Consider the following 27029-nt stretch of genomic DNA (forward strand, 5'->3'; position numbering starts at 1 on the left):
GACCAACCCCCAAATGATTGAGGGAAACTACAAAAAGTTTTCTTACGGTGGAACTTGGTACTAGTATGCTTGATAGTGGGTGCAAGTCTTGTATCTTACATCTTGTATCTGTCTTTTGCCTTTTTTTTGCGCTTTCTCTCTCCTCTTATGTTAGTTTAACTCTTATGCCATTGTTGGTCCTGTGAGACTTCTTTCATGTCAACCTGAAAAGTGCCAGTAGAAGTTCACGGAATTGTATGGGTTGTAGTTAACTACATGATACAACTTGAAGTGTTTTAGTTGAAGATTAGTTTTTTTTGCTGGTTTACAGCCCTGTTACCTGACCAAATAATGGGGGGGGGGGGGGGGGTAACGTATAGGCTGTTTCTTGTTTTGTGAAACGTATCTGCAACCATCACTATATATCACAATGGACCAGAAAATGAATGTTGTACTTCTTGTACCCTGTTGCTAATTTCTAATATTAATAACAATTATTGGAAAAGAAAAAAATATCCTGTTCTCTTTTCATTGCTTCCTTTGTATGTAATACATGGCGAACCTGCCAGTACCCCTGGTTTCTTATTGATCACTCTAGGCATATGAGCACATCCATCCCAGCGTGGTCATTTTTCTGACTGTGCAGAGAGTACAGCCTGCCTGTCCTCCAATGGTCAGACTTGTGCTGACATGCCCCGCTGCACAGCCATTCACTGGAATGTATGTACTGCTTTCTTCTTGCCTCCTGCTGCAGTCTACACCCCCAGTTCTCCAAGCATCTTAGGTTTTGTTCACACTAGTGCAATTTCAGATGCAACTTGAGTCGCACAACAAGGAAAAAAAAAAAATCACATTGTTTTCAATAGTACCTAGCCACATCATAACTCATTTTGGAACAGGTGTCCGTATTAGTTCAGTGTGATTCCAGCGCAATTTTGGTCCCACAGAATGTGCAAACCACACCCAAGTTGCACTAGATAAATCGCACTGAAAATCAGATCAACATCGAATTGCAGCAGCGGGAACCTAGCTTTATGCAACAAAGAACAGAGGTTATGTGATCACTAATGCCGCGTACACACGGGCGGATTGTATGGCGTACTTAGTCCGTCGAAACACATTTCAGTGGACAATCCGCTCGTGTGTGGGCTTCAGCGGACTTTTTCAGTGTGCAGTCCGGCGTACTACGAAATTCGGATTTTTCGAAATTCTGTCCGTCGTACTTTGGTTTCAGCGGACAATCCGCTTGTCAGTATGCTAGTTCGACGGACTAAGAATGGCACATGCCCAGAAAGGATTTACACGGCGGAAGGGTGCTTTGCTGTGTCTTGGACTTCCTATTTCTAGTCCCGTCGTACGTGCTGTACACGTCATCGCGCAAGCTTTCGACGGACTGTTTGTGCATCCGTGTGTGGTCAAGTCCGTTCAGTCGAAAGTACGACGGACTGTCCGTCGGATTGTATGACGAACTAAGTATGCCATACAGTCCGCTCGTGTGTACGCGGCATTATAGAAAAAAACAAAACAAAAAAAAACAACAACAATACAATCGTCATATCTATAAACAAATTTTTTGCCTTCCATTTCTGTTTTAACCTAATGTGTTACTAAACTCACAACAGTAAAATCAGGCTGTATATGCAGTAAAGCATGCTTGTTATACTCACTGTGGAACCTAAGGGGTTAATCCTTCGCATTGTGTAAAAAGGCTGTTTGATCCTATCTTCTCTGATCCTCCCCTTCTTCCACTGTTCCCAGTCCATCTCCTAATAAGAGAGAGCCTTTGAAGTCACTCTGCACATGCTCAGTTTGAAGTATATTGCTAGAGAGTTATTTATTTTTTCTTGGGAGGGTGCATGTGATCAACACAGGGCCAATCAGCACTGTCCAGACAGAAGGTCAGGGGTCCTGCAGCCTCATAGGACAGTCAGAGTAGAATAAAAAACCCTCCTACATACTTTAACCAGACACTGATGAAAGTCACAAGACTGCTATATACTGCTGATGAGAAAAGGTATTTAGCAGTTTATATTTACTAAAATAATTGCATTTTCATGTTCTGTGTACTGTTTGAGACCAGATATAGTGAACACAGGGTCCTGGGTTTAGTAACACTTTAATGGGTTGTTTTACAAGGTGAGAGCTGACATATACACAGTACTTTAAAGTGGATGTAAACCATATTCATGAAATATGACCTAGGCACATATATTTGCAGTATTTACTTAGCTTTCTCTAAAGCACAAAGTCATGTGTCTGCCGTTTCATTGCTCTGTTATCAGCATGATAACTTTTGACAAGTTTTCTGCTAGCCAAGATAAAACCCAGGCTGAAATTTGTGTTGAGGGATGTTGCTATAAATAGATTAGCAGAGAGCTTGCCTTGTCACGGCACAGCTTTGCAAGTCTCTGCCTATGTGGAGGGGGTGGGGGGCGCGTCTTTCCTTCAATCAGCTGTCATGGCCATATGCCAAGAATCCACTCCCGGTGTTGCACAGGAAGAGAAAATCTCTAACACAATGTGCACTTTCTAAAGAATACATAAAGCTGAAGACAGAAGATATACATGTAAAACTTATGTAGGGGGATTTGTTTCATCCCTGTGTATCAACTGAGGCTGTTCACTTCACTGGGTATATGTGAAGGTTTACTTCCGCTTTAATGTAATTTGAATGAATGTTTTAAAAGGCAAATACTTTCTGAATAAATAATGGGCACTTTAAGCCATATTCAATCAATATTTACAAAGTTTAAAGTGATTTTAACACACAACATTGCAAATCCTGGTAAAGGCAGATATGCAGATGCCTGCACCTAACACTTTTTGTAGGTTTACCTATGCAATAAAAGACCCATTAGCCATATTACAGCAGCTGACGGCTTTGGTTGTCATTTATCACTCAGCAAATACATCTGTAGGCACAATCATCATTTATTTGGAATTCTGTAATGATCTAGTAGAGTTGTTAATAAATCTCAGTACTTGTAAACATGAATCGTATGGGTTTGTAAGCAGTTACTGAATCCCTAAGAAATGTTCTACATCATAACCAGGTAAAACATACTCACGCTTTGCAAAAATCTGCAGCATTTATAAGTGGATAAAGTATATTGCCTTGCTTTGGAAGGATGTTTAGATACAATGTAAGCAAACCACTCCATTACATGTCTGCCACAAGCAAAACATAACACTCCATTACCTTCCAATATTATGGAAATATTCATATGATTTTAAAAGAATTGTATTGTTTCTAGCTTGCAAACTCATGGTGTTCCCTAATAAATGCTATGACAATAGAGCTGCAAAACCTAAATCAAACATTGTACCCTTAGGTCATGTTAAAGTGTATTCCCATTTTTTTATTCAAATTTGAGAAAACACTACTATGTGTATGTTGGTTTTTTCCCATTCACACAGCACACCTAAAGTTAGTTTTTACATATTTCTTACCTTTTAGAAGTTTCTATGGAGAAGAAGGTGTCAAGGCTGATTATAAGAATTTCTGAAGAGTTTGTTCCCATCCAGACAGTATTACCATACAATGTATGAGGTGGTTTAGAAATGTTTAACCTTTTGTTAGGACAGTGTTCACATCAAGTTTACAGCTGATAATGTATATATGTATATGTATAGACTGTCAGTGTAAGCTGTCTGCCCATATGGGCAGGCAGTTTCAAAGACCGGAAGAATTCATGAACTACTAGAGCGCTCAACAGTGCCTTAGTAGATCATTGGGAACTACAAGCCGACAGAACTCTGAAAGAATGGTGCAACTGTGTGGGCGGATCCCCGCACACTTTTCAAACAGTGACAGCAGGTACAGGGAGAAGATCCCTGGCTTGCTGTCACAGGGAGTGCGGGGGATGTGTTGCATTCTGTAACACAGTGGTTCTCAACTCCTTTCCTCAGGACCCACTAACAAGGCCAGATTTTAAGTATTACCTTGAGGAGATGCAAACTAGAATACTGCAATCACTGAGTAACAAATGATATCACCTGAGATCTATTTTAATTATCTTGCAAAGTTGGCCCGTTAGTGGGTCCTGAGGACAGAAGTTGAGAACCACTGCTGTAACATGTCCTCGAAGGTGAACGTACCCTTTAAAGTGGTTGTAAATCTAGTTACACCATTTTCTCCTACAAAAAGCCTATAATAAGGCTTGCCTGTAGGTACTGGAAATAACTCCCAAACCTGCACAGTTTAGGAGGTATTTACCATATACGCTTGCACCGACGTCATCAGCGCATGTGCACTGAAGAAAGGGCACAATTGTGCCATTTCTAAAGGGTCCATGCCGTGACCAGTGGCTCCCGCCTGCATGCACGGCAGTGACGTCACTCGGCTCTGACCAGCCACAGAGCCAGAGTCCATGGCCCCAGAAATAAGAGGGATGAAGATGGATGAGGCCACCAGTGGGGACATTGCAGGCTTCGTTTGAGGCAAGTGCATACTAGCCTGTTATGCTTTTACTTTGCAGGGGAAAAAAGAGGAAGTAAAACCCATCAGGCTTTACTTTCTCTTTAATTAGTTCAGATATTACTCCACGGCACCTCCCAAACATCACAAAGCAGGGACAATATTTGAGGATTTTTAGGGAAGTAAAAAACAAAACAAAAAAAACACATTAAAAGTGGAACTTCCATATCCCTCCCTTGGTGCACAGAAAAACCTTGCACATGTGCAGATGACCTGTGAGTAACGCAGTAGTGCGCTACCAAAAATGGAAAACAAAGTTAAGTGGTATGAGAGAAAGGAGAGAAGAGGGAGGGTGGCAAATCATCTTTAGGGCAAAGGTCCACTTTAAAAAGATAACCAGCAATCTTTTTTTTAAGATATGCTATGTTAATGGGATCAAGTATCAAATATAAAGTAGGTTTTATCCCATTTTTTTTGCAAAAGTGGAAAAACACTTTAAAGCGGAGGTCCACCCTAAAATGGACCTCCGCTCATCGGAATCCCCCCCCCCCTCCGGCGCCACAATCGGCACCTTTCAGGGGGGAGGGGGGTGCAGTTACCTGGATAATCCAGGTAACTGCACCCACTTCCGGGCTAGCTCTCTGCGGAACGAGCGTAGGTTACGCCCCCGTTCCGCAAGCGCCCGCCCCCTTCAGCAAGTGCCCCGCTGCCTGCTGGGAAACACACAGCTCCCAGAGGCAGCGGGGACCGTCCGGATTGCGCCGCACGGCTCGCGCATGCGCAGTAGGGAGCCGGGAAATGAAGCCGAAAGGCTCCATTTCCTGATTCCCATACCCAAGATGGCGGCGGGACCCGGCAGCCGAGCGAGCGATCGGCTTCGGGTGCCGACATCGCGGGCGCGCTGGACAGGTAAGTGTCACTATTTAAAAGTCAGCAGCTGCAGTATTTGTAGCTGCTGGCTTTTAAAAAAAAAAAAAAAACGCGGAGTCCCGGTGGACTCCCGCTTTAAGCTCTCTTTATTGTAATACAATCGCTTTATTGCATTCCTAAACTTCTTGAGTGGAATACCTTAACAGTACCTAATAACTGAAAAGCAAACCTTTTCTTGATCTATGCTGGTATGCTCACGTAGGAACTAAAATAAAGAAATGTAGAACAGCCTACTGTTCACCTCACCCTTGCTTCCCTAGGCCGTAGCCTATATGGCCTTTCTATATGTGCAGTGCTGTTAAATGGATTATTGTTCTCTGTGAAGCCGTGAAATCATTTGCTGGCACTATGACAGTTATTATACAGGATTTTTACAAACATATAAATTACATTCACCATGTAAATGTAGCACAGCAGTAGTTAATTTTCCTTGTAGGCAAGCAGAAATCTGTAATTATAAATGCAGATCTGGATTTCACAATGCTGTTTTCATAATCAGCAGTAGTAGTTATTTATCCATTGAGCAAAATCTTAATGTACTTCGTACTGAAGAAAGTATTTGTTTATTGTGGCAGCATGGTGATTTGAAGATGTATTATCTCTGCTATGCATACATTTAGTAACTTGGAGAGAACACTTTTGTCTGATTAATGATCTAAGATTCAGCAAGTCTGTATAAATGTTTGTTCTGTACTTGTCTCTTATCCCCAAGAGACACAAACACCTTGTCTATTAAAAAAACACATCTCAGCATATGCTTTTCTACTAGTGTTTTATATACTAGTAGTTCTTTTTTGCATGTTTAAATGCATTAAATCAATGGCTTCTGTGTGCACTCATGTCGTTTTATGAGTTCCAATACACATACTACAAGTATGTATGCTTGTGTTTTTTACATATTATGCATATTTTTCATTTCACTGTGTAACCTAAACTTGTAAAAAATTAGCTATTTATTTAGATTTATACACAGGGCTGAATTAACCATTCACTCATAGACCTGGCAGGGCAGCACAAGCATCTGTAACTGGTCAATTGGGACAGAGTGTGTTTATGTTTTTCATTACTGTATTTATCGATGTATAACATGCGCCCCAAGTTTAGGAGGGAATTTTAAGGGGAAAAAAAACTTACATTTAAATGCCCATCAATGCAGCCTTATCAGTGTCCATCTGCAGCCTTGTCCATCATTGCACCCTTATCAGTCTCATTTGCAGTCTTGTCCATCATTTGCACCCTTGTCAGTGTCATATGCAGCTTTGTCATGCAGCCTTGTGCATCATCGCACCCTTGTCAGTGTCATATACAGCTTTGTCATCCAGCCTTGTCCATCGTTGCCCCCTTGTTAGTTTTATTTGCAGCTTTTTTTTGGTGCTGCTGATACAGAACTGGATGTCCTGTGTATCTCGGCAGTGCTCGGTAGTTCTCTGCAGCTTTTGCCCGCCTTCGGCCATTCTCGCCAGCTTTCGCCCACTCTCGGCCATTCTCTGCGGCTTTTGGCCACACTCAGCCCCCAAGAATGGTTGATTGCGGCCTGAAACCTGCCGAAAGCTGCCGAGAATGACCGAAGGTGGCCAAAAGCTGTAGAAGGGCTGAAGTCGGCTGAAAGGCTCACAACGGCAGGGGATCAGCATATAACATGCACCCACGATTTTCCCCTGATTTTAAGGGGAAAAAAGTGTGTGTTATACGCCGATAAAATCAGAAGCTAAGAAATAACACCCATCAGAACTTACTCTAAATCACAGTATTTTCACTATACATTTAGGTTTTACTTTGTGATCTTGTTACTTCTGAAACTTACTGGTACATTCCATCAGTAGAACTAAAGGATACTTGGTCACAAGACTCTCTAACTCAGGGACGGGAAATTCATTTTTCCAATGGGCCTCATGAGTAACTGAGGCTGTTGTGGAGGGCCAAACTTAATTCTACTTATGGTTATTTTTTTACCATTTTAAAGTAACAGAGCAATAGGAAATTGTATGCATTAAACCATGATAGCCAACCAGAAAGCAACTTGCAACATTCTAAAAATGGTATAACCATTTATTGAAATAAAATCTGCATAAATGACACTACCCTGCCCTTCCAACTTGTCCAGCCTGAGAATACTTTGCATTCATTGCAAAGATGCAAAGTGTTCTCTATATTATGCTCATGTTGCATGAGCAAACTCCTGTGTTCACTCAGCAGCAGAGCAGCCGGTCAGCAGAGGACCTAGAGGCTAGGGGCCATCACTGTCGGAGTGGCACCCGCTACAGCTATTTGCAGTTTTCATAGAGCTTGGTCGGGTACGAGACATGCATTTTAACCACTATGTGAAAAAGTTCATATCTAAACTTCAGCTTTAAGAAGAACTCTTGACTGATCAATTTTTCTGCATTCCCCCTAAAATGTCTTGAAGGCCCATGTGGATCATCATGAAGTTTTATTTGTAATAGCAGGATCATATACAAGGTGTTGTAAGTAAAATGTTCTTCATTTTATAAATATGGCTGTTTAAAGCAGAGCTCCACTCAAAAGTTCCACTTTAAAGGCCTCCTCCCCAGCTCCTGTTTATGAAACTGAGCTTTGGGGGGAAAGAGGAGGTATCCGATTTTGAGAGGTACCAGCTCCCACTTCGCCTTAGGTGATCAAAAGCAGAAGTTCTCCTTCCTAAAGTCTTCTGGGACACCCTACAGGTCTCAGAGGACTTCAGGACCAGTCACAGCACGCATGCTTAGAGGGCACCTGGGTAAAGCCGCAAGCTGTCACATTAGGGTGCCCACAGCGAAGATACCAGCGAATCCATGGTAGAACATGGGGTGGAAACGGCTGGGGTGAGTACATTGCTGGATTGTAGGACAGGTGAGTGGTTGTGTATTAACCATGTCAATACCGGGCCATAGTCATATGATGTCTGCAGATGGGATCTCCCATCCTGGGTGGGCATCATATGATGTTCTTGACTTTTCACCACTCCTGCGAGCCCCCAGCACGGCAATCAGGGATGAGGCATGTCCCTTGGACACCGCCCATCCCAGATCCATGTAGAGAGTCAATGAAAAAAGTCTCTTTACCATGTGACCAGCCACATGCACTGTCCATGTGTATGCAGCTCATGCCCGCCCCTAGGGGGCACATAAAGTGCCGATCAGGGAGGAGGTTTTTTCATCCTGACACAGCCCAACCCCGATCGTGGTAAAGAGCCAATGAAATTGGCTCTTTAGCACATGATCGGCTGTGTCCAATCACAGCCGGTCACAGAATATCAAGAAACCGTGGTAACAAGATGTTACCGGGTTCTCCTCCTCACACACCAATCATGTGTGAAAAGAAGATTGCTGTAACAGCTCATTACCACTTACAGTGCACACCAACACACTGATTAACTCCCCCTAATAAAGAGGACCTGTCACCAGCCAAAGTACCTGAGTACCTGTCACAGTCCATCTGAGTACCACAGTACCTGCCACAGTCCATCCGAGTACCCATCACAGCCCATCCGAGTACCCGAGTACCTGTCACAGTACATCTGAGTACCTGTCATAGTCCATCGGAGTACCCAAGTACTTGTTACAGCCCATCCGAGCACTTGCCACAGTCCGAGTACCTGTCACAGTTCATCCGAGTACTTGTCACAGTTCATCCAAGTACCTGTCACAGTCCACCTGAGTACCTGTCACAGTTCATCTATGTACCCGAGTACCTGTCACCGCCCTTCAGAGTACCTGACACTCGCCATGCCTCTTACTAAATAACTTGGACTTTCTACTTTTCAAAAAAAGGGGTAATTTGGGAGGTATTTGTACTGTTCTGACATTTCAGAGCCTGAAGAAATGAGATAGGCAATGTACATTAGGTGTGATTCATTTTCAATGATTTGCACCACAGCTTGTAGACTATAACTTTGCCACAGACCAAATAATATACACTGATTTGGGCTATTTTTACCAAAGATATGTAGTAGTATAAACTTTGGCCCAAATTTATGAACAAAAATTACTTATTTGCCAAATTTTATCATAGAAACTAAAAAAAGTGTTTTTTTTTCACAATTTTCTCACGTATGTCGCACAGTGGTGATTAAATACCACCAAAAAAAGCTCTATGCTGACTATTAATAAACACAAAAATTACTGGAACTCTTTTTTTTTTTTTTAAGCAAACGCCAGACAAGCTGTTGGCTGTGTTTATCTATATAAATATACATTTCAGTTGAAACAACACCTAATTCTAATAAAACAACAAATCTCTACGCTTTACAAAAGGTAGCTTGACTAGTGCAAAATCACCATTGTGCCACCTTTACCAAATTGACAAGTCAGCTTTCCTGCTTTATAATTGCTACAGCTGCTGCTGTCAAGGTCACATTTCAAACAGCAGCTTTAAGAATGTTCTCTCATTCCTCATTATATTTATCTCTAGTCAGTTGAAACAACATTTGGTATTAATACAATGTGCTACAAACCAATGATTACATACAGTGCATATCAAAAAGTAACACAGTGACATTTCACCTTTTCTCTCTCCGCTGGCCATCTAATTTATGTTTTTTTTTTTTTTCTGTAAAAGGAATGATGAAGGCCCATTTTGCTACTTATACATATGGATGTCAATGTTCCGGAGTTGAGCATCGTGAAATACAAGGCTCCCATCTATTGAAACATTAAATTACATACTAATTTTCTAATACCTACTCCTAGTTGAAGAGGAGAAAAGCCATCATTGGGCACTGCATTATATATAGTGCTTAATATAGCTTTCTGTGTTTTTATATAAAAAAAGAGACAATTGTGTTCTTTAAGAGTAGCATTTCAAATTATGGTTTCTTGGGCACCCACAACATATATCATTTTCAAAAAATAAATAAAACACAAATAAAAACTACATTTATAACTATAAAGTACAAAACATAAAACTTTTAGTATGACAGACTTTCTGTAACAGCAATTTGGAACACTTGACTTATATATGATAGCAGCACTCCAGATAATTGCTGCATTTTAATATCTGGTCCTGAATTGTTTTTTTTTTTTCTTAATCAAAAGCAGGAGTACTTGTTTTCCATAAACTTTTGAATAATAGATTTTGTGATGAGATCCCATATTTCGACACGGGACAATTCTTTGGTTACGTAATGTCCAACTTGCTCTGGATGTACAGCAGAATTAGGCAACCATGTGGCTAGATTAGCTCAAGTAAGTAACTCCATGTAGCATAACACAATGACAATAAAAACAAAGATGGTTTCTATACATTCTCTCAGTACAGTGTCAAAACGCATGTTTACAGGTAAAAAAAAAAAGAGAACGTCTGACTGTCCATTACGACCACATGCAGCCAGTGATGGATGAGCAAGCATTTAGAACAATGTACATCCAAAAAAATCCTGAAAAGCTGTCACTGACATAATTTCTCATCCTTACCTGAGCTCCCTCTGATCTAGTGATGTTCACGATAGCTTCGGCTGTCCCAGGACTCTCCCTCATTGGCTGAGACAGTAATGGGAGCCTGTTTGCTCCCTCTGTTGTCAATCACAGCCAGTGAGCCAATGAGGAGAGAGCAGGGGCGGGGCCAAGCCATGGCTCTATGCGACTTATAGATGCATAGAACAGAGGCTCGGGATCAAGCATGAAAGTGGCTTTCTCTGGGGGGCACTGCTCAAAAGGGGAGAAGCTAGGAGCACCGACGGGGGACCCAAGAAGAAAAGGATCAGAGCTGATTTGTGCAAAACCACTGCATAGAGCAGGCAAGTATAATATTGTTATAAAAAAAACACTAAACCAATACAACTTTTATTTAAAATTACAATCCAACAGCCTAAAGCAACAAACCTGGGTTGCAGCACGCACATCACAAATTATTATGGCCTGCCTTAACACAAAGTACGTAATGGCACTGTAAAAATCGAGTTTTTGCTGTACGTAAAAACTGAAAAACAGTATGGTAATTTGCTAACATCTGTAACTTTATTCAGCTACATAACTCCTTTAAAAATGTTATTTATTCATTTGGATATATTTAAAAATACTAAAAAGGAAAAAAAAGGGGGGGGGGGACATTAATACAAAGAGGTCTGATCTACACTATCCATTTTGGATGGAGTAGGAAGGGTCATAAACCTTGTCAGGCTTTTCTTGCCATCTGTTTCCCTTTGGGGAGAGCTCACTTCACATCCTGTCCCATAGTCAAAACAGGAAGGGGTTAAAAAAAACCTCCAAAGTGATGGAATCCCTGTTTGCTACTATAACTAGTGATCTAAGAAAAGATTTGCTCTCAATTACTATTGTGAAAAACAGCTCAAAATGTGGCATTCTTTCACTATTAGGCTCGGTTGACACTGCTGCGACGGCAAAGTTGCGCGACTTTGCCATGCGACTTCATAGTGGCTTGCTTGCAAAGTTCATAAACAGAAGTCAATGAAAGTCATGATGATCTCACTGCAAAGTAGTGCAGGAACCTTTTTTTGACTTGTCATTCAACTTTGAACTCTCTAGTCGCATGACAAGCCACAGCAGTGTGAACCAAGCCTTAGTAATATTGGTAAACAAGACAAGCAGAGGGGGTGAATCTTCCTAACAGGAGACCAGTGTTCTAATCCCTCTACACTCTATTCAAAACGAAAGAAAATAAAACGTTTTGTTCTTAATTATAGCAATTTAGCCATGACCACCAGATTGGACTTTAGGAATAGGTTTTTGGCTCACTGGGGTTTTAGAAAGTTTTAAAAGTTAACTTTTCTTCATAACACATTAACCCAATGCCTAAACATAAAGGCAATTTGATGCCTTTTATAGCAGAATTTAAGTTTTCAGAATGAAATTAAGCCTTTGGAATGCTCGTTTGTGCTCCAGCCATTTTTATTTTGTTACCTCTTACTTGTCACCCTCCCTGACCATGGTGAAGTTGCCTCTTCTATGGTGTCGATTCCAAAAGATGTATTCCCAGCCCCTGGGCTTCCTGTAGTGTTATGTGCACTGTAGAGCCTGCAGAGGAGAACTACATCTCTAATGATGCACCTGCAATGGGAAGGAGAGAGAAAGCTTTGGGCAAAAGAGGTGGGTAGGTGCCATGGAAAGATGCACCTGCAGAGGGAAGGTACACCACATGGTATCTGTACACATCGGAGGCAGAGAGCTCCCGGACTCTCCCAATGATCAGGCCATCCTGTACTGTGCTCATTACACTTGACTTGATACCAATAGACAATTTTTGTACACAAGTTGACTAATGGCTGTCATGGAACTGCTCCAGCATTAGAGATCACTTTAACATTCCAGGGAGAGAGGTACTATATCATTTTACTGGCACACAGTTGAGCGAAAATTGAATATAAAAAAAAATTGTGAACTAAGCCTTTAATGCACTTTCAAACTGAATTGCAATTCACTAAGAAGGTTTGGGATTGATGAACAGTTGATAGACCGGTTTAATTTTTCAACGATAATATGAACCTTGTGTAGTGAGCATATAAACAATTATATAGCCTACAACACACACACACACACATAGTACGATGAAACAAAAATGATGAATGCATTTGTATCATTTGTGCTGCCTGTTCTTGTTTTACAAAAAGTTAGTGTCACTTTTATATTGCAAGGTGCATATAAGCCCCGCAGAAGGAGTGGGTGTGACCTGCTATGATAACAGATTAGCTATTTAAAGAGAGGGCTAAGATACAGCAAAACGTATCTACTATAACAATCTTTTTTTTACATAGGCTTTTACGGGTAATAATCAAACATCTAGTCATGGGAGCACTACATGCACATCTTTAACTACAGTATATGAAGCCGCATCTATTTGTGGTCGAACATACCGGAAAGCTATGTTTCATTGACACATCAAAATGCAAAATTATGAACATATACTTGCGTGCAAATAGGATAGTTCTGGAGTCTATACAGACAGAACAAAATAAGGCCCCCCCCCCCCCCCAAGGATTCAGTTTTTATAAATATACAGCAAGTCTGAACCCTAAAACTAAAAGAATACGTGAACCCTAAACTCAACATTTTATATTCCTGATATGTGTGCCTCCCCCCCCCCCGAGCCTGAGTGCTTTCACACTGAGGGGATGTGCTGGCAGGATGTTAAGGCCGGGTTTACACTATAAATCACTGTGGATCGCACAGGAGCGCTGTGCGTCCCTGTTCCCCTGTTTCAGGGATGAATCAGGGCTAATTATATGCCTGAATTCGACCCTGAAACAGAGCCAAAGACGCACAGCATATTTGTGCAGTGCCCTCCACAGCCGGAGATATGGGAACCGACTCCACAGGGAGCCAGTCGCCTTCTCCTGCTATGCAAATTGAATGCGGAGAAACCCGCATAGGTGTGAACCCGGCCTAAAAAACTCCTGCAAGCAGCATCTTTGAAATGAATGGGCAGCGCTGCCGAACCACCAGCAATGCCGCTTTGCAGGTCATTTTAACCCCTTTTTAGGGTGCTATCAGGGGGTTAAAAGCACTCCGCTAGCAACCAAAAACCTCTGCAAAAATGATGGCAATGCGCCACTAAAAATAGCAGCGCTTTACCGCTGATGGCACGGTGTGAAAGCAGCCTTATGCGGCTGGGAACAAAGGGTATGTAATCACTTATAAAAAAGAAAAAAAGTTTATATAATGTTTTTTATATCTATACACAAATGCTTTGCCTTTCATTTCTATTTTAAACTGAATGGGTTGTTTTACAAGGTGAGGGTTTACAACCACTTTAATAAGTGATAAAACATTTGTTATACTCATTCCTTAGCACACTAAACATATCACAGAATTTCAAATCAGTTCTATATAATAAAATGTCTAAATACCAGCGCTAACCTTTGACAAATGTCAGATTTAGAAATGGATCAAGAGAATGAAATGTTACTCTGTACAATTAAAATCTGTTACTTGTTTTTAGCATGCTTATGGGTTATGATGACAGAAGTTGACCTTAATCTCATTAAATGTGGGATTTGTGATCAACCTGTTGCCTGGTATGTGTGTTGTTGCTTGCAGTTCTAACAATAGGCTATTAGCTTTGATCATAACAGCAATTAGTTACACAATCACTCTACAAATCAAGAATAAACCTGGCTATAGGCATCTGAGGATGGTTTGACATTCTGGATGTCAAAAGCTCCTGCTTTTCAAAGATCTTACTAAACACATGTATTATCAGACCGCTTATCAGTGTATGTTTATGTCAGGGCATATGGGTTGAGGGTCGCACTTCTTGGTTTTGTGGCTAAGCTGGGGAAAGATCATTAAAAACAAATAAATAAATGAAGCTTTTACTCTGCCGCAACCTCTGTTAGCTTTCAACAAGACTGGATTCATGATTTTTTCCTCTGTTGTGAGAGGAAGAGGCAGGTTCTCAAAATGTAAAACTGTAGTACTGTTTACATTTGCGAGAACGGATTTGTTGTTATCACAGCAAAGGGTACAGAGCCACTCTGATTTGCTCTGTGATTTTAGCCTACAATCTCCACTGTCTAATGTCAGTGGGAATAGAGGAATTGTGCACAAGCACCAACAGTAAACAGGGGGATATTTTTAAATGTCTGCTCACAACACCTCCTTAGCAGCTGCTTTACAACTGGCAGGGGAGCGGTTAACAATTTTTGTACAAATGCACTTTTCGTTTTAAGTTGCTATCTTTTTGTTGCTTAAGCAGAGATTGATCAGTTGCATTTGAATGTCTGGCAGTTAATCTTTAAATGCAAAAAAAACAAAAACTCATAAGACATTTAGCAATTTTGAAAGTGTAAAACCTTCCATGTGTTCATTATGGTTGCCTAAATTATCATGCACTAAAACGTTGGTCCACAGAAAGTATATTGACTTAAAAAGGAACATAGATCATTACTTTGAATGCTTTATGTTCTTAAAAGGTAGACAACCTATAGATTCCCAAGAAAAACTCTTAATGCCGCGTACACACGATCGGAATTCCGGCCAGAAAAAGACAGATGAGAGCTTTTCATCGGAAAATGCGACCACGTGTATGCTCCATCGGAATTTAGCTGTCCGAATTTCCGCCAGCCAAAAATGGATAGCACGTTCTCAATTTTCCAGACGTAAAAACTTTCTATCGGTAATTCCGATCATGTGTATGCAATTCCGACACGCCAAAAATCACGCATACGCAGATTCAACTACGAGACAGAAGCTATTGGCTACTGCCTATTGAACTTCCTTTTTCTAGTCCCGTCGTACATGTTGTATGTCACCGCGTTATAAACAATCGGAATTTGATGTGACCGTGTGTAGGCAAGACAGCTTGAGCTGAATTCCGTCAGAATTTCGTCAGGAAAACCATCAGAACTTTTTCCGAAGAGAATTCCGATCATGTGTACGTGGCATAAGGCTTTTACACATGGCCGTTTATCCTAGCTTTAGTGCTCCACAAGGTATATTGAATTTGCATAGCTGCTCGGTGGTGCACTGGCAGGTGAATTTTTTTACACTGTGTGCTTCCGGCTGTCATTCAGGACGAATGACCACACATACTGTATATGATGGATGCATGTTAGGGCATACACAAGTACATATAAAGCCTGAATGATACTGAAGAGAATACAGGAAAATGTAATTTAGAAGTTCCATACAGGGCACACTGAGTGTAGGATGCTTTGTGGGGCATGTTGTAAGGGGTTATAAGAGTGTGTCCCACTGGGGAGATTTACCTTCACTTCCTGTCCCATATCCAAAACAGGAAATAAGAGGTAATCCCTACAAAGTGAGGGAATCCCAGGGTGTCACCAGCACCAGTGCCCCCATTGGAAAATATTACGGTTCTCCTGTCAACCCAAAATTTGGGATTTTCTTTTACGTTCACTTTCAATGATCATGGTAAAATAAGAGGACAAATAGAAAATGTGAATCTCTTTCTAACGGGGACATATACAGCAATGAAAACTGACAGGTGTTCCAATTTCTCTCCCCTCTATCCAGAACAAAAAAATAAAAATAAAAAAATTGAATTTAGTGATAGTTTAAAATTAAAAGGACATCTCCACAGACAAATCTATCCCTTGGAGTGTCCTTGGAAATTAGGGATATTTAGTAAACTATTTACTCCATCTTTCAGGTTTATAACGTAAAAATACTATTTTATAGTTGGATGACTTCTTTATACTACAGTCAGTTAACTGATAAAGATCTATAAACACAGAGGACTATAAACGTCTTTCTTACATGTATAATACGCATTTTAAAATTGATCGACAAAATGAAGTGATCATCTCTTATTATACAGCACTAAGAAAAACAAACACTCATTGGGGAGATTTACCTCTCTGTATTGGTGACCACTGACACCTAAAAATAAAGTGAAGGAAAACTCCAAACACTTCAGTTGTCCCAAGATCGAGAGAAAGGGAAAACCTTCCAATATGAACACACGTTCTAGGGCAGTGATAGCGAACTTTGGCACCCCAAAAGTTTTGGAATTACAATTGCCATGATGCTCGACTACACTGCAGAGTGCATGAGCATCATGGGAAATGTATTTCCAAAACATCTGGGGTGCCAAGGTTCACCACCACTGTTCTAGGGAGACCTGTAATTCCCCTCACTTTAGGAGATTTGCTCTATCTTCTTCCAGTTAGGTCACTGGAACAGGTAATGAAGGAAGATTTCCCCAACAGTACAAAAACAGCAAAGCAGAGGGTTTTAACAGCCTAAGCAGATGTTTCTTGTATTCTAACCAAAGCTAAAAAAATGTGTTTTGACTATGTATGTAATTCACACATTATCAAATCAGGCCCCATAAATACAAGGAGGGCACAACCAGTAAAATTTATATTGGCCAACAGGGAATAACCACCCACTGTAGACTTAGGCAGACAATGAACACAAGATCATTATGAGGATCCAGATGATTTTCCTGGGTAATCTAAATATGCACATGGTTGATACTTCACAAAGACTTCAATTTAATAAGATAATGTACTAAGCAAAAACCTTAATCAAATCATCACAGATCAGTTGTGAGTTTCTGTGTTGATCACTTGACAGTCAAAACACTACACTAATAAATGTTAGGTTCTATCCTGTCTCAATGGATTTTAACAAATCAGAGAAGCTATTCCTGCCAAGACATCCCTGTACACAGATATCAAACCCAGGGAATGTATTGCTCGTTATACATTTCAATACGCCATGCATATGTGGTTTATAAAATGTAAAAAAAACTGTGAACAAATACATAATAACTAGATTAACAGATAGACCATTTCCTGTTTGCAAGTCACTGACTTGGATCAAATAACTGCCTTGTAGGCACCATCATCATCTGACACAGCAGCTTTCCTTTTATTTTAAATCACAATAACAAGTACACAAAGGATTCCTGTGACCATATAGTTCTTCATCTTCGAATCTGAAAAGCACATTAGTGCCCAAGCTGTGAAACATTATCAAAGCACCACACAATGCAGAGCTTAAAGAAGAAGAAGTTGTTAAAAAAAAACCCTCAACCTCTTTTCTTACATTGTTCCTCGCTAAGACAGCTCACATTTCATTTAATAATCATAGTTTTAGTGTATAATTATTCAATATTCAGATTTAAATATGGTGAGCTTTAAAAATAGAAAACTTTGTATTCAGTTTCTAATTCATTTATGATGGAAAATTAGCATATGAACATTATCTAACTTATTTATTGTGTTTTAAACAGTGATTCTGAGACAGAAGTTCTTAATGAAGCAGTAAAGACATCGGCAATTAGTGCATAGTAGCTAACAGTGTGATGATGATACCAATCAAAACATTTGAGCTGTAAAGATGATATATAAGACTTTTTCATTCCCAGCTGTCGCATTTTATTTTTCTTCACTATCTACCTATAAGATATAGACTATTGTACCATGTAATTATCTGACAACTTAATAAATATTTACTTGATTCTTACAGGGAGACTGAAATGTTTGATCTACAGCAGGTGCACGGGCTCTGCTGTTGGCTTCAAGCTTAAAGAAATTCACTAAGCAATATTTGCATTTCAAGTGACAAACTGACCCCATAAAATAACCTCAGTGTAATTTCAGAAAAGAGCCCTTTCAGTGAAACATAAAAATAGTTTAAAGAAAACCTAGGAAAAGTATGGGGGCTGCCTGTTATGAATTTTCCTAAGAACACTGCTTGCCCATTATGTACATGCATTGCTTTTATCACTTTCTGGGTCACTAATTAAATAAGTATAGGAAATATGAACTCCTACTTTTCTCCAGTTTATCTACTACACACTTATTTGGGGCCTATAGATTGTACTTGGTATCAGAAGCAGTAAAATCAGTCACACTGCACCAGGCACCAAACATTCTTGGGCGCATGCCAGCAATGGTGGCCCCCATGGTATTCTCTTGACAGGTGTACGTTGAGGCTCCCATGGGTTTAAATACCCATACACACAATAGAACATAGAAATATTGCATTTTTTTTGTATGGGTTCTTCTCAAAGCTAAGCAAATCTGCTTAAAAAAAAAACTTCTATAAGAACCACAAACAAGCATTCCTTCCCATTCATTTTTTGTCTGCCTTGGTAATAAAGCTTAGTGGTGTGTACAGATAAACAATGACCTCTATCAAATCAGATACATTCAATTAAGACAGAAACAAGCCCTCACATTTCTTCACACCAACAACAAAATGGAAATGTTAAGCTTTTAGCTGGGCTGCTTACAGCCACTGTACAAGAGTTGATTTACTAAAGGCAAATAGGTTGTTCACTTTTTAAAAGAATCTTCCCCAGAGCTTGGTGAATGTGGTGCAATTTCACTTTGCAAAAAATAACCAATCATATGCAAGGGAAATGTAAAAAACAAAAACAAAAACAAAAAACATTTTTGCTTGCGTGTGATAGGATGATAGAAGTCAGCAGAGCTCCATCTCATTCACTAAAGGCAACTGAACAGTCTATTTGTCTTTAGTAAATCAACCCCACAGAGTCTAGCATGATTCTCTGTTGCAGTTCCACATCTGCACAGTGTTCACTTGTGCATCCAGAAGACTGATTATACTCTAGGTAGGTCTTGTCCTCACCATGGGTGTGTACTTGTACTTTTAACTGAATGGAGCATATGCTATGGCAGCTGTGAGCAGACCATGCAACCAAAAGCTTGCCATTACCAGTAGTAAGAGATAGGATCTTTGTTGCTGAAGCTATGACAAAGGTGATCCTGTTAACATTTTAGGAACCCTTTAAGGCAGTGGTCATCAACCCTGTCCTCATGGCCCACTAACAGGCCAGGTTTGCAAGATAACTGAAATACATCACAGGTAATATCATTTGCAGTATTCTAGTCTGCATCTCCCCAAAGTAATACATAAAACCTGGCCTGATAGTGGACCCTGAGGACATGGTTGATGACCACTGCTTTAAGGGACCACAAAAGTTGTTCTCTTGTTTTTAGGTTTAGCCATAACCGTAGCCACCCAAGCTTCAAAATAGACACAGAATCGTTAACAGGTTATATTGTAAAATTCTAAACCGTTCTACCATTAAAAAAATAAAAATAAAAAATTGAATAATAAAAAAAAGAACCTGTCCTACCTGGGCTTTTGCAAATATATTAATATTTAGTATTAATAACTATGTAGGGGATCCCTATGAAAGATTTAGCTTAATGTATTCTGTCTTATGATGATTCCAGGCTCTGAGGGCTTAGAGGTAATAGTTCAGCTGAAGTTTGACAGCTGCAGCCCCACCGGCTCTCTGACCTCATGGTGATAACACACTGTCTACTGATTGTGGATTAAAGTATTGCATAACAAAATCCTGTAGTTAAGAAGCATGTAAACAACTATATTGCTCTGTGTTTGATACTACTATGGTTACTTAGTAGCTGGAAGACAGCATGTGTCAGCATAAATTCAGGCAGTTGACAGGGATTTAAACACTTAGCTCTTAAAGTCATGCTCAAACAAACTAAATAAAGCAAAATAAATAGAACATTTTTATTAAAGCGGTGGTAAAGCCATTGTAATTATTTATGCCTACAGATAAACCTAAAATCAGGCTTGCCTGTAGGTACGTTTAGGAGCTATTTACTATAGCAGCAGGCAGCGGCATCACCGGCACATGCGTACTGCACTCTCAATGGATGGCCTGCAAAGGTGATGCATACTAGCACATTATGCTATTATCCTGCAGGGGCCCAATTTTTTATTTATTTTTTGCAGTTTACTACCGCTGTAATAAACTTGCAGAATGCTAATCACTTTAGAATAATTGTAGTTTTATATGTGTTATTAAAACCTTTAAAAAATAAATAAATAAATAAAAACACTTATGGCAGCCTACCTCAGTTACATTATTGCTTGCCATGTGTTTTTTCTGTCCTGTCTTTATATTCAGCTGTTTTAATATCTCTGTTGTCCGTTATTGTCTATAGTGTGTCTATGTTCCCTTGTAGGGTCCCCTTTAGCCACCCTTCCATGCAAGCTTCTGAATGCACTAAATTCTGATACACCAACAGCTCCTAAGTCCTGCATTCCAAGCAAATGTCTTTAGTTAGGGTTGCTACCAAGATAGTACTGAATGGTTGACTATGTGAAGTGAACAACATGATTTCACTGATTGGAAATTCAGGGTGATTGCATAGAGTTATGCCCCGTACAAACAAGCGGATTTTCAGTCTGAAAAATCTTGGATGGTTTTTCCGACGGAATTCCGCTCAAGTTTACCTTGCATACACACGGTCGCACAAAAGGTTGCTGAACTTTTGACCGCCAAGAACGTAGTGACGTACAACACTACAATGAGCCAAGAAAATTAATTTCAATGCTTCCGAGCATGTGTCAAATTGTTTCCGAGCATGCATAGGAATCTTACGCGGCAGAATTTGTACAGACGATCATAATTTCTGATCTGAACTTTTTCCGACCAAAAAATTGAGAACCTGCTCTCAATCTTTTGCTGGCAGAAATTCTGAGGATACACACGATCGCATTTTCCGACCAATAGCTCTCATCGGACTTTTGCTGGCGGAATTTCCGATTGTGTGTACAGGGCATAAGGTGCATTAAACACAAAAGTTGGAAGTGTTGCTCAGACTTTTTGAAAAGCAAACATGTCCTATGCTCAACTGACCATTACAAATGCAGGAAGTATAAACACTGTGAGGCCTCAGTGTCACTTTAAAGTTCAGATTCTCGCATAAGCCCAGTAGGGACTGGCTTTCTATAAGACAAAAACGAATTCTTCGATATAAATAAGTATTTTGAATTCACAATTTCAAAAAAGTATAAAAAGTTACAAATACATATTATAACCAATATGAAGTTCAAGGTAAAAAAAAATAGTTTATTAATCTCAGTAGAACAGAGTAAATGGTCAAAAGATTGAATCTACTTTTATCACGTTTATCACTACTTTTATACATTTTATTTTGTGTGTGGTAGTACTTACAAATGATAAAAGTTTATTAGAATGCTTTATATAAATGTTCACCTTGTAAAAACAGATTAACGCTGAATTTCCAGTATGCCATTTTTATATAGTTACAGTGGTCCAGAATGGACCAATGTAAATATGAATTTATCATACCTGTGGGATCTCTCTAGAAGTGATCTCCACTTGCTTTTGTGTCCCTTGCTGAGTCACTGTGCTGCAGGACGATGGTCAATTGGCATAGTCTCCATTCAGAGAATGCTTTGCATCCTCTGGTTGGATAAGATGGAGAGGATGGTAGGTGATGTCATACTCCCCACCTCAGCCCCATCAAAGAATGCTATACATTAATTGAGAAAATGAAAAGCATTCTCTGAATGGTGCCTAGGCCAAGTGGCCAATCTCCTGTGATCAGAATGCAGCAAGACAGCCACCAAGCAAGGTGACCTGGAAGCAAGTGGGGATAACGGGAGTAGCGGTGTCTACTACAGTGATCTCCAGCTTCTAAAGAGATTCCACAGCCATGATATATGCAAAGTTACATTGGTCCAAGCTAGACCAATTAACTATGTAAAAAAATACCATACCTGCCTTGAGTACACACCATGCAAAATGGAAATGTTAGAGTGGACCTAAGTGTTCAACTGAGCCGGTCTATGCCTACTTCTTGAGTGATCTCTAGCTAAAACACCACCCTTTACATACTCTTTTAGCAGGATCAAGCTCTCTCCTAGTTCAGGCATCTGGCCAGGGGGCCACTACTTAGCAGAGGAAGTCTGATTCTGGCAAAAAAAAAAAAAAGTGTTTAGAAGGTGTTCTTTTTACACCTGCTTACAAGACCTGCTAGAAAATGTGGGGAAGGGGTTTCAAGTTCCATAGACAAGTTTACTTTAGCTTTAAAGTTTACTCTATTGTTATTGGAATTGCTTTACTAAAGGCAAATAGCCTGTTCCCTTAGCTAAGTGAATGCAGTAAAGCTCTGTTGACTTCCATCATCCAATCATGTGCAAGTAGAAATACAGGTTTTTGTATTATTTTCCTTGCATATAATTGGGTAATTTTTGCAAAGCGGACTTTCATCATCTTCCCTAAGTGAAGGGAAAATTCCCTTGCAAAGTGAATAGTATATTTGCCTTTAGCGAATCAATCAAACTAGGACTTTGTCTATAAGAAAGACTTGTATACATGTTTTAACACATAGGCCCAACTATTGCACACTGCTCCCCAAACAAAACTTGGACTTCTCATTATCTAAAAATGTCAATGAACTAAATCAGCGTCAAAAACCAACTGCCCTAAAATGTTACATTAACTAGAAATATGTCAAGCATAGGTTTTAGTATCTGATGCTCAAGTGAAAATAACCTGTGTTAAGGTCAGACATTATTTATCATAGTAAGCTGAAACCATGTTACAAAATGAAACTGCAAGAATAAAAGTACATATGAGCATGTTTGGGGCCGCTGGAACTTGGCCTAATAACTTGGCTCTCATTGGCATGCAGCCATCTCGGCTCTTAAATGTCACTCTATGTTGCACTTTATTTTCTGGATATCACCCACTAATCTCAGAGCCTCTCTTACACAAAATCATTAAAATTCAAAAACTTCCAAGTTATAAATAAGATCCAGAGGGAGGAAAAGCGCATGTAAATTGTGTATAGGCATACCCCACTTTTAAGTACACAATAGGGTTTATTTACTAAAGCTAGAAAGTGCAAAATCAGGCTCACTTCTGCATAGAAACCAATGAGCTTCCAGGTTTTATTACCAAAGCTTAATTGAACAAGCTGGGGTTAGAAGCTCATTGGATTCTATGCAGAAGTGAGCCTGATTTTGCACTTTCTAGCTTTAGTAAATAAACCCCATTGTGTACTGAAAAGTGGGGTATGGCTGTACAGTTTTACATGTCATTAAGGTGCAAACACACTAGGTCATCCTGTGACCTGAACCACAATAGTCCAAAGTAGCAGAATGGGATTGTGGGTAAGTCACAACTTTTTTAGGGTTCCATACTGTGAAACACAGAACTACAGATAAGGGGAGTGCAGAAGATATATAATGAGGTGGTTTGAACCAAGACTTCCACCACAACATACTGTATTAATAACAGAACCACAAAAGTAAGTCACTTTACTGCAAAAGATTAAAAGTTGCAGCCCCACAACGAAAAAAAAAAAAAAAATACACACACAAAAACAAACAAATATTCTCCAAAAATAATACATACACATCCACTGCCTAATGGCCTGCACTCTATTTTTCATTATATATATTTATTTTTTTTACTGTGTTTTTGTGCCTCCTTGTAACAAACTTTTCATTTTCCCCCTTCCATTTGTCAGGAAGTTGCAGTCATGTGTACTTCTCTACACATCTCAAAATCCATTTGTGAAGTGAGAGGGAGGCAACGTTCCTACATACAGTGGGACCATGGAGAATAAATGTAGCCACCCTCTAACAGGAAGTTTTGTTTTATTACTTTAAAGCTGCAAACACACTAGGTCATCATGTGATCTGAGCAACAGTAGTCCAAGGTAGTAGAGATGGATTGTGGGAAGTCGGTGTAGTCACAACTTTTTTAGGTTTCAATACTGTGAAATATAGAACCTCAGATAAGGGGGATGCAGGAGACTTCATAGTACAGAGGGGTGTGTGTGGTGGGGGGGCTCTCAAAGAAGATCTCCACTACAACATACTGTGTTCATAATAATGCACCCACAATAACACAAAAGTAAAAACACTATACTACAAAAGGCTAAAATTCACAGTTCACCCTCAATAAAAATACATTAAGCTTTTATGATCGAATGTGTTCTGGATTCTCTTTACCAGCTGTCATCTGTTATGAAAAGCAATCAGGGCAGAGGTATAAACAGTTTTAAGATTGGGCTACAACGCGAAACATTAATTTATTTCCCAACAATAGAGCAAAGGGGGCAAGCTATAGACACAACACAAGTCAATCATTCCACGCAGTGTGGATCTATTCAGATCAAATATTTCTGTTGTCAAAACACTGCTACAGTATGACAAAGGATTAAGCACAGATGCAGACATCAAGGGGTGCTCACTAGGTAAAAAGAAACACAAAACAGAAAGAAAAAAAAATGAATAAAAAAAAAAAAATCTGAAACATAAAAAGTTCAGAGTGGAAAGCCAGAGCAGGCTGCAATAATTAGTGTTTAAATACCCAACAGCATTCTCTAATTAGATGTATAATGGGACTAATAGTAAGCACTCATTAATTAAAAAGCTGGATGACACATGAAGTATTTAAGATCAGCACCCTGCTCTGATGGACTGAATACACACACACACACACACATTAAAAAAAAATACATAAAAAAAAGACCTGAAACATAAAAAAAGTTCAGATTGGAAAACCAGAGTAAGATACAATAGTCAGTGTTTAAATAACCACAACATTCTCTAATTAGATGTATAATGGGACTAATAGTAAATACTCATTAATTAAAAAAGCTGGATGACACATGTAGTACTTGAGATCAGCACCCTGCACTGATGGACTGAATACATACACACACACACACATTAAAAAATACATAAAAAAAAAAAAAACCTGAAACATAAAAAAAAGTTCAGAATGGAAAACCAGAGCAAGCTGCAATAGTCAGTGTTTAAATAACCACAACATTCTCTAATTAGATGTATAATGGGACTAATAGTAAATACTCCTTAATTAAAAAAGCTGGATGACACATGTAGTACTTGAGATCAGCACCCTGCTCTGATGGACTGAGTAAACACACATACAAAAAAAAAAAATGACAGTTCTGCAGGAAATGAGGATTTACAAAACTGTTGATTAAATGAAAAATAAAGCAAATAAAATTTACAATAAGAGCGTGTTGATTAAACAAGAAACGTAATATAAATAGTCACCTTGTAGTAATCGGAACACTGAGAAAAGTCCTGCTCTAATGGACTGGATACATACACACATATAATATATATATATATATATATATATATATATATATATATATATATATATATATATATATATATATGACAGTTGTAGCAGAAATAAGACTTACAAATACAAAAAGTGTTGATTAAATAAGAAACATAATATAATATTCACCTTGTAAGTGTAGTAGTCTAAACACTGAGAAAAGTCCATGTTGGGTGATTCTCCGGGCAGGGCATTGCCAGCAGCTGCCGGGTAAAACCTTACATCCATGGTTTATTGTACAAAGGGACGTCTTCAAGTTTTTTTTTGGGGGGGGGGTATTTTTGGGGGGCTCCCGGTCCTAATTGGTCAGCATTCAGCCGGTTGAGGTTTCGGAATCGGAGACAAGTTTTTGCAGAACGGATCTCGGCTATAAAAAGCGGAGATCACGACACCATAGAACAGCCGGCTGGACAAGTCCGATAGGATGGTGTCGGGGCTGTTATTTTTTAAAGAAAAAGCCGCAAGTCCTAGAAGCCCAGGACTTGCCCTGGCATTGATGAACAGCAGCTGCTATACACAAAGGAGCCACGCGTTTGCTTATTGGGATCAGTAGCTCCGAGCAAAGCTAAAAAAAAAAAAAAAAAAAAAAATAAAAAAGCCAACCCCCCTCCCGGACCAAAAAAAAAAAAAAAGCAGAGATCAAACCACAACAACAACAAAAATAAGCATCAACTCCAAAACAGATCCAGAGGACTTTATTCCACCAATCAGGGCTTGTGCAGAGATGGGGATAGGAGTTTGTATGCAATGACCTCTCTGCCTTGTTTGAAAGAAGGAGGGGGGTTTATTGAAGAACAAAACAGAAAAAAAAAAAAAAAGTCTTTGCAGCCAACGGTTAGAGAGAGTGGAGTTTGAAGAGGTAGAGAGAGACTGGAGCTGCTGCTGGCAGGGCTCCCTAGGAGAAATGAATAAGTAATAGGCAATGACAAGCAGGAGCTGGGTCCCTCCCCCTCCCCCCCTCCGTGCCACTCCCACTGAGTGCAGCTGCTACTGTGTACACAGTGTGTCCATGCTGATGGGAAGAGGCACCCACTGTGGGTAGAGGGATGCTGAGCTGCTAGTGATCCAGTGCTGCCTTACATCAACACTGACTAGGTGATGATATACTCACTGCAGCACTCCTCTACACAGCCTGCCTGGGCTCTGATCACTGCTGTCACTTGCACTGAAATCAACTACCTGCCATGCTTTCATTCACACAAATGCTTACAGTCAATTGATTTACCAAAGCTGGAGCTGCCGTGCGTGTTAACCAATCAGCGTCTAGCTTCACCGTCTTCAGGATCAGCTTGGAAATGAAAGGTAGAAGCTGATAGGTTGCCTTGATTCAGATTCTCCGCCAGTTTTGAGAAGCGCG

At 39.8% G+C, this 27029-nt stretch overlaps 1 protein-coding gene across 4 annotated transcripts in view; it reads right to left on the reverse strand.

The window, feature by feature from the left end:
- Nucleotides 1–26245, reverse strand: part of TOX3 (TOX high mobility group box family member 3) — a 197784-nt gene extending 171539 nt beyond the window's left edge. For 2 of the 4 annotated variants that reach the window (XM_077458458.1, XM_077458451.1), the window contains exons 1-2: nucleotides 25802–26245; nucleotides 1647–1745 (exon numbers count right to left, since the gene is read on the reverse strand). In XM_077458458.1, the coding sequence (XP_077314584.1) occupies nucleotides 1647–1745; nucleotides 25802–25900 (198 nt within the window). In that variant the 5' untranslated portion in view covers nucleotides 25901–26245. The remainder of the gene's footprint in view (nucleotides 1–1646; nucleotides 1746–25801) is intronic. The other 2 variants (XM_077458467.1, XM_077458461.1) reach the window with 1 other exon arrangement.
- Between the last annotated feature and the right edge of the window lie 784 nt (nucleotides 26246–27029).

This window comes from Lithobates pipiens, unplaced genomic scaffold, assembly GCF_037356315.1.
Source record: "Lithobates pipiens isolate NorthernLeopardFrog02 unplaced genomic scaffold, aLitPip1_a1.2 Scaffold_10, whole genome shotgun sequence".
Lineage (NCBI taxonomy): Eukaryota > Metazoa > Chordata > Amphibia > Anura > Ranidae > Lithobates > Lithobates pipiens.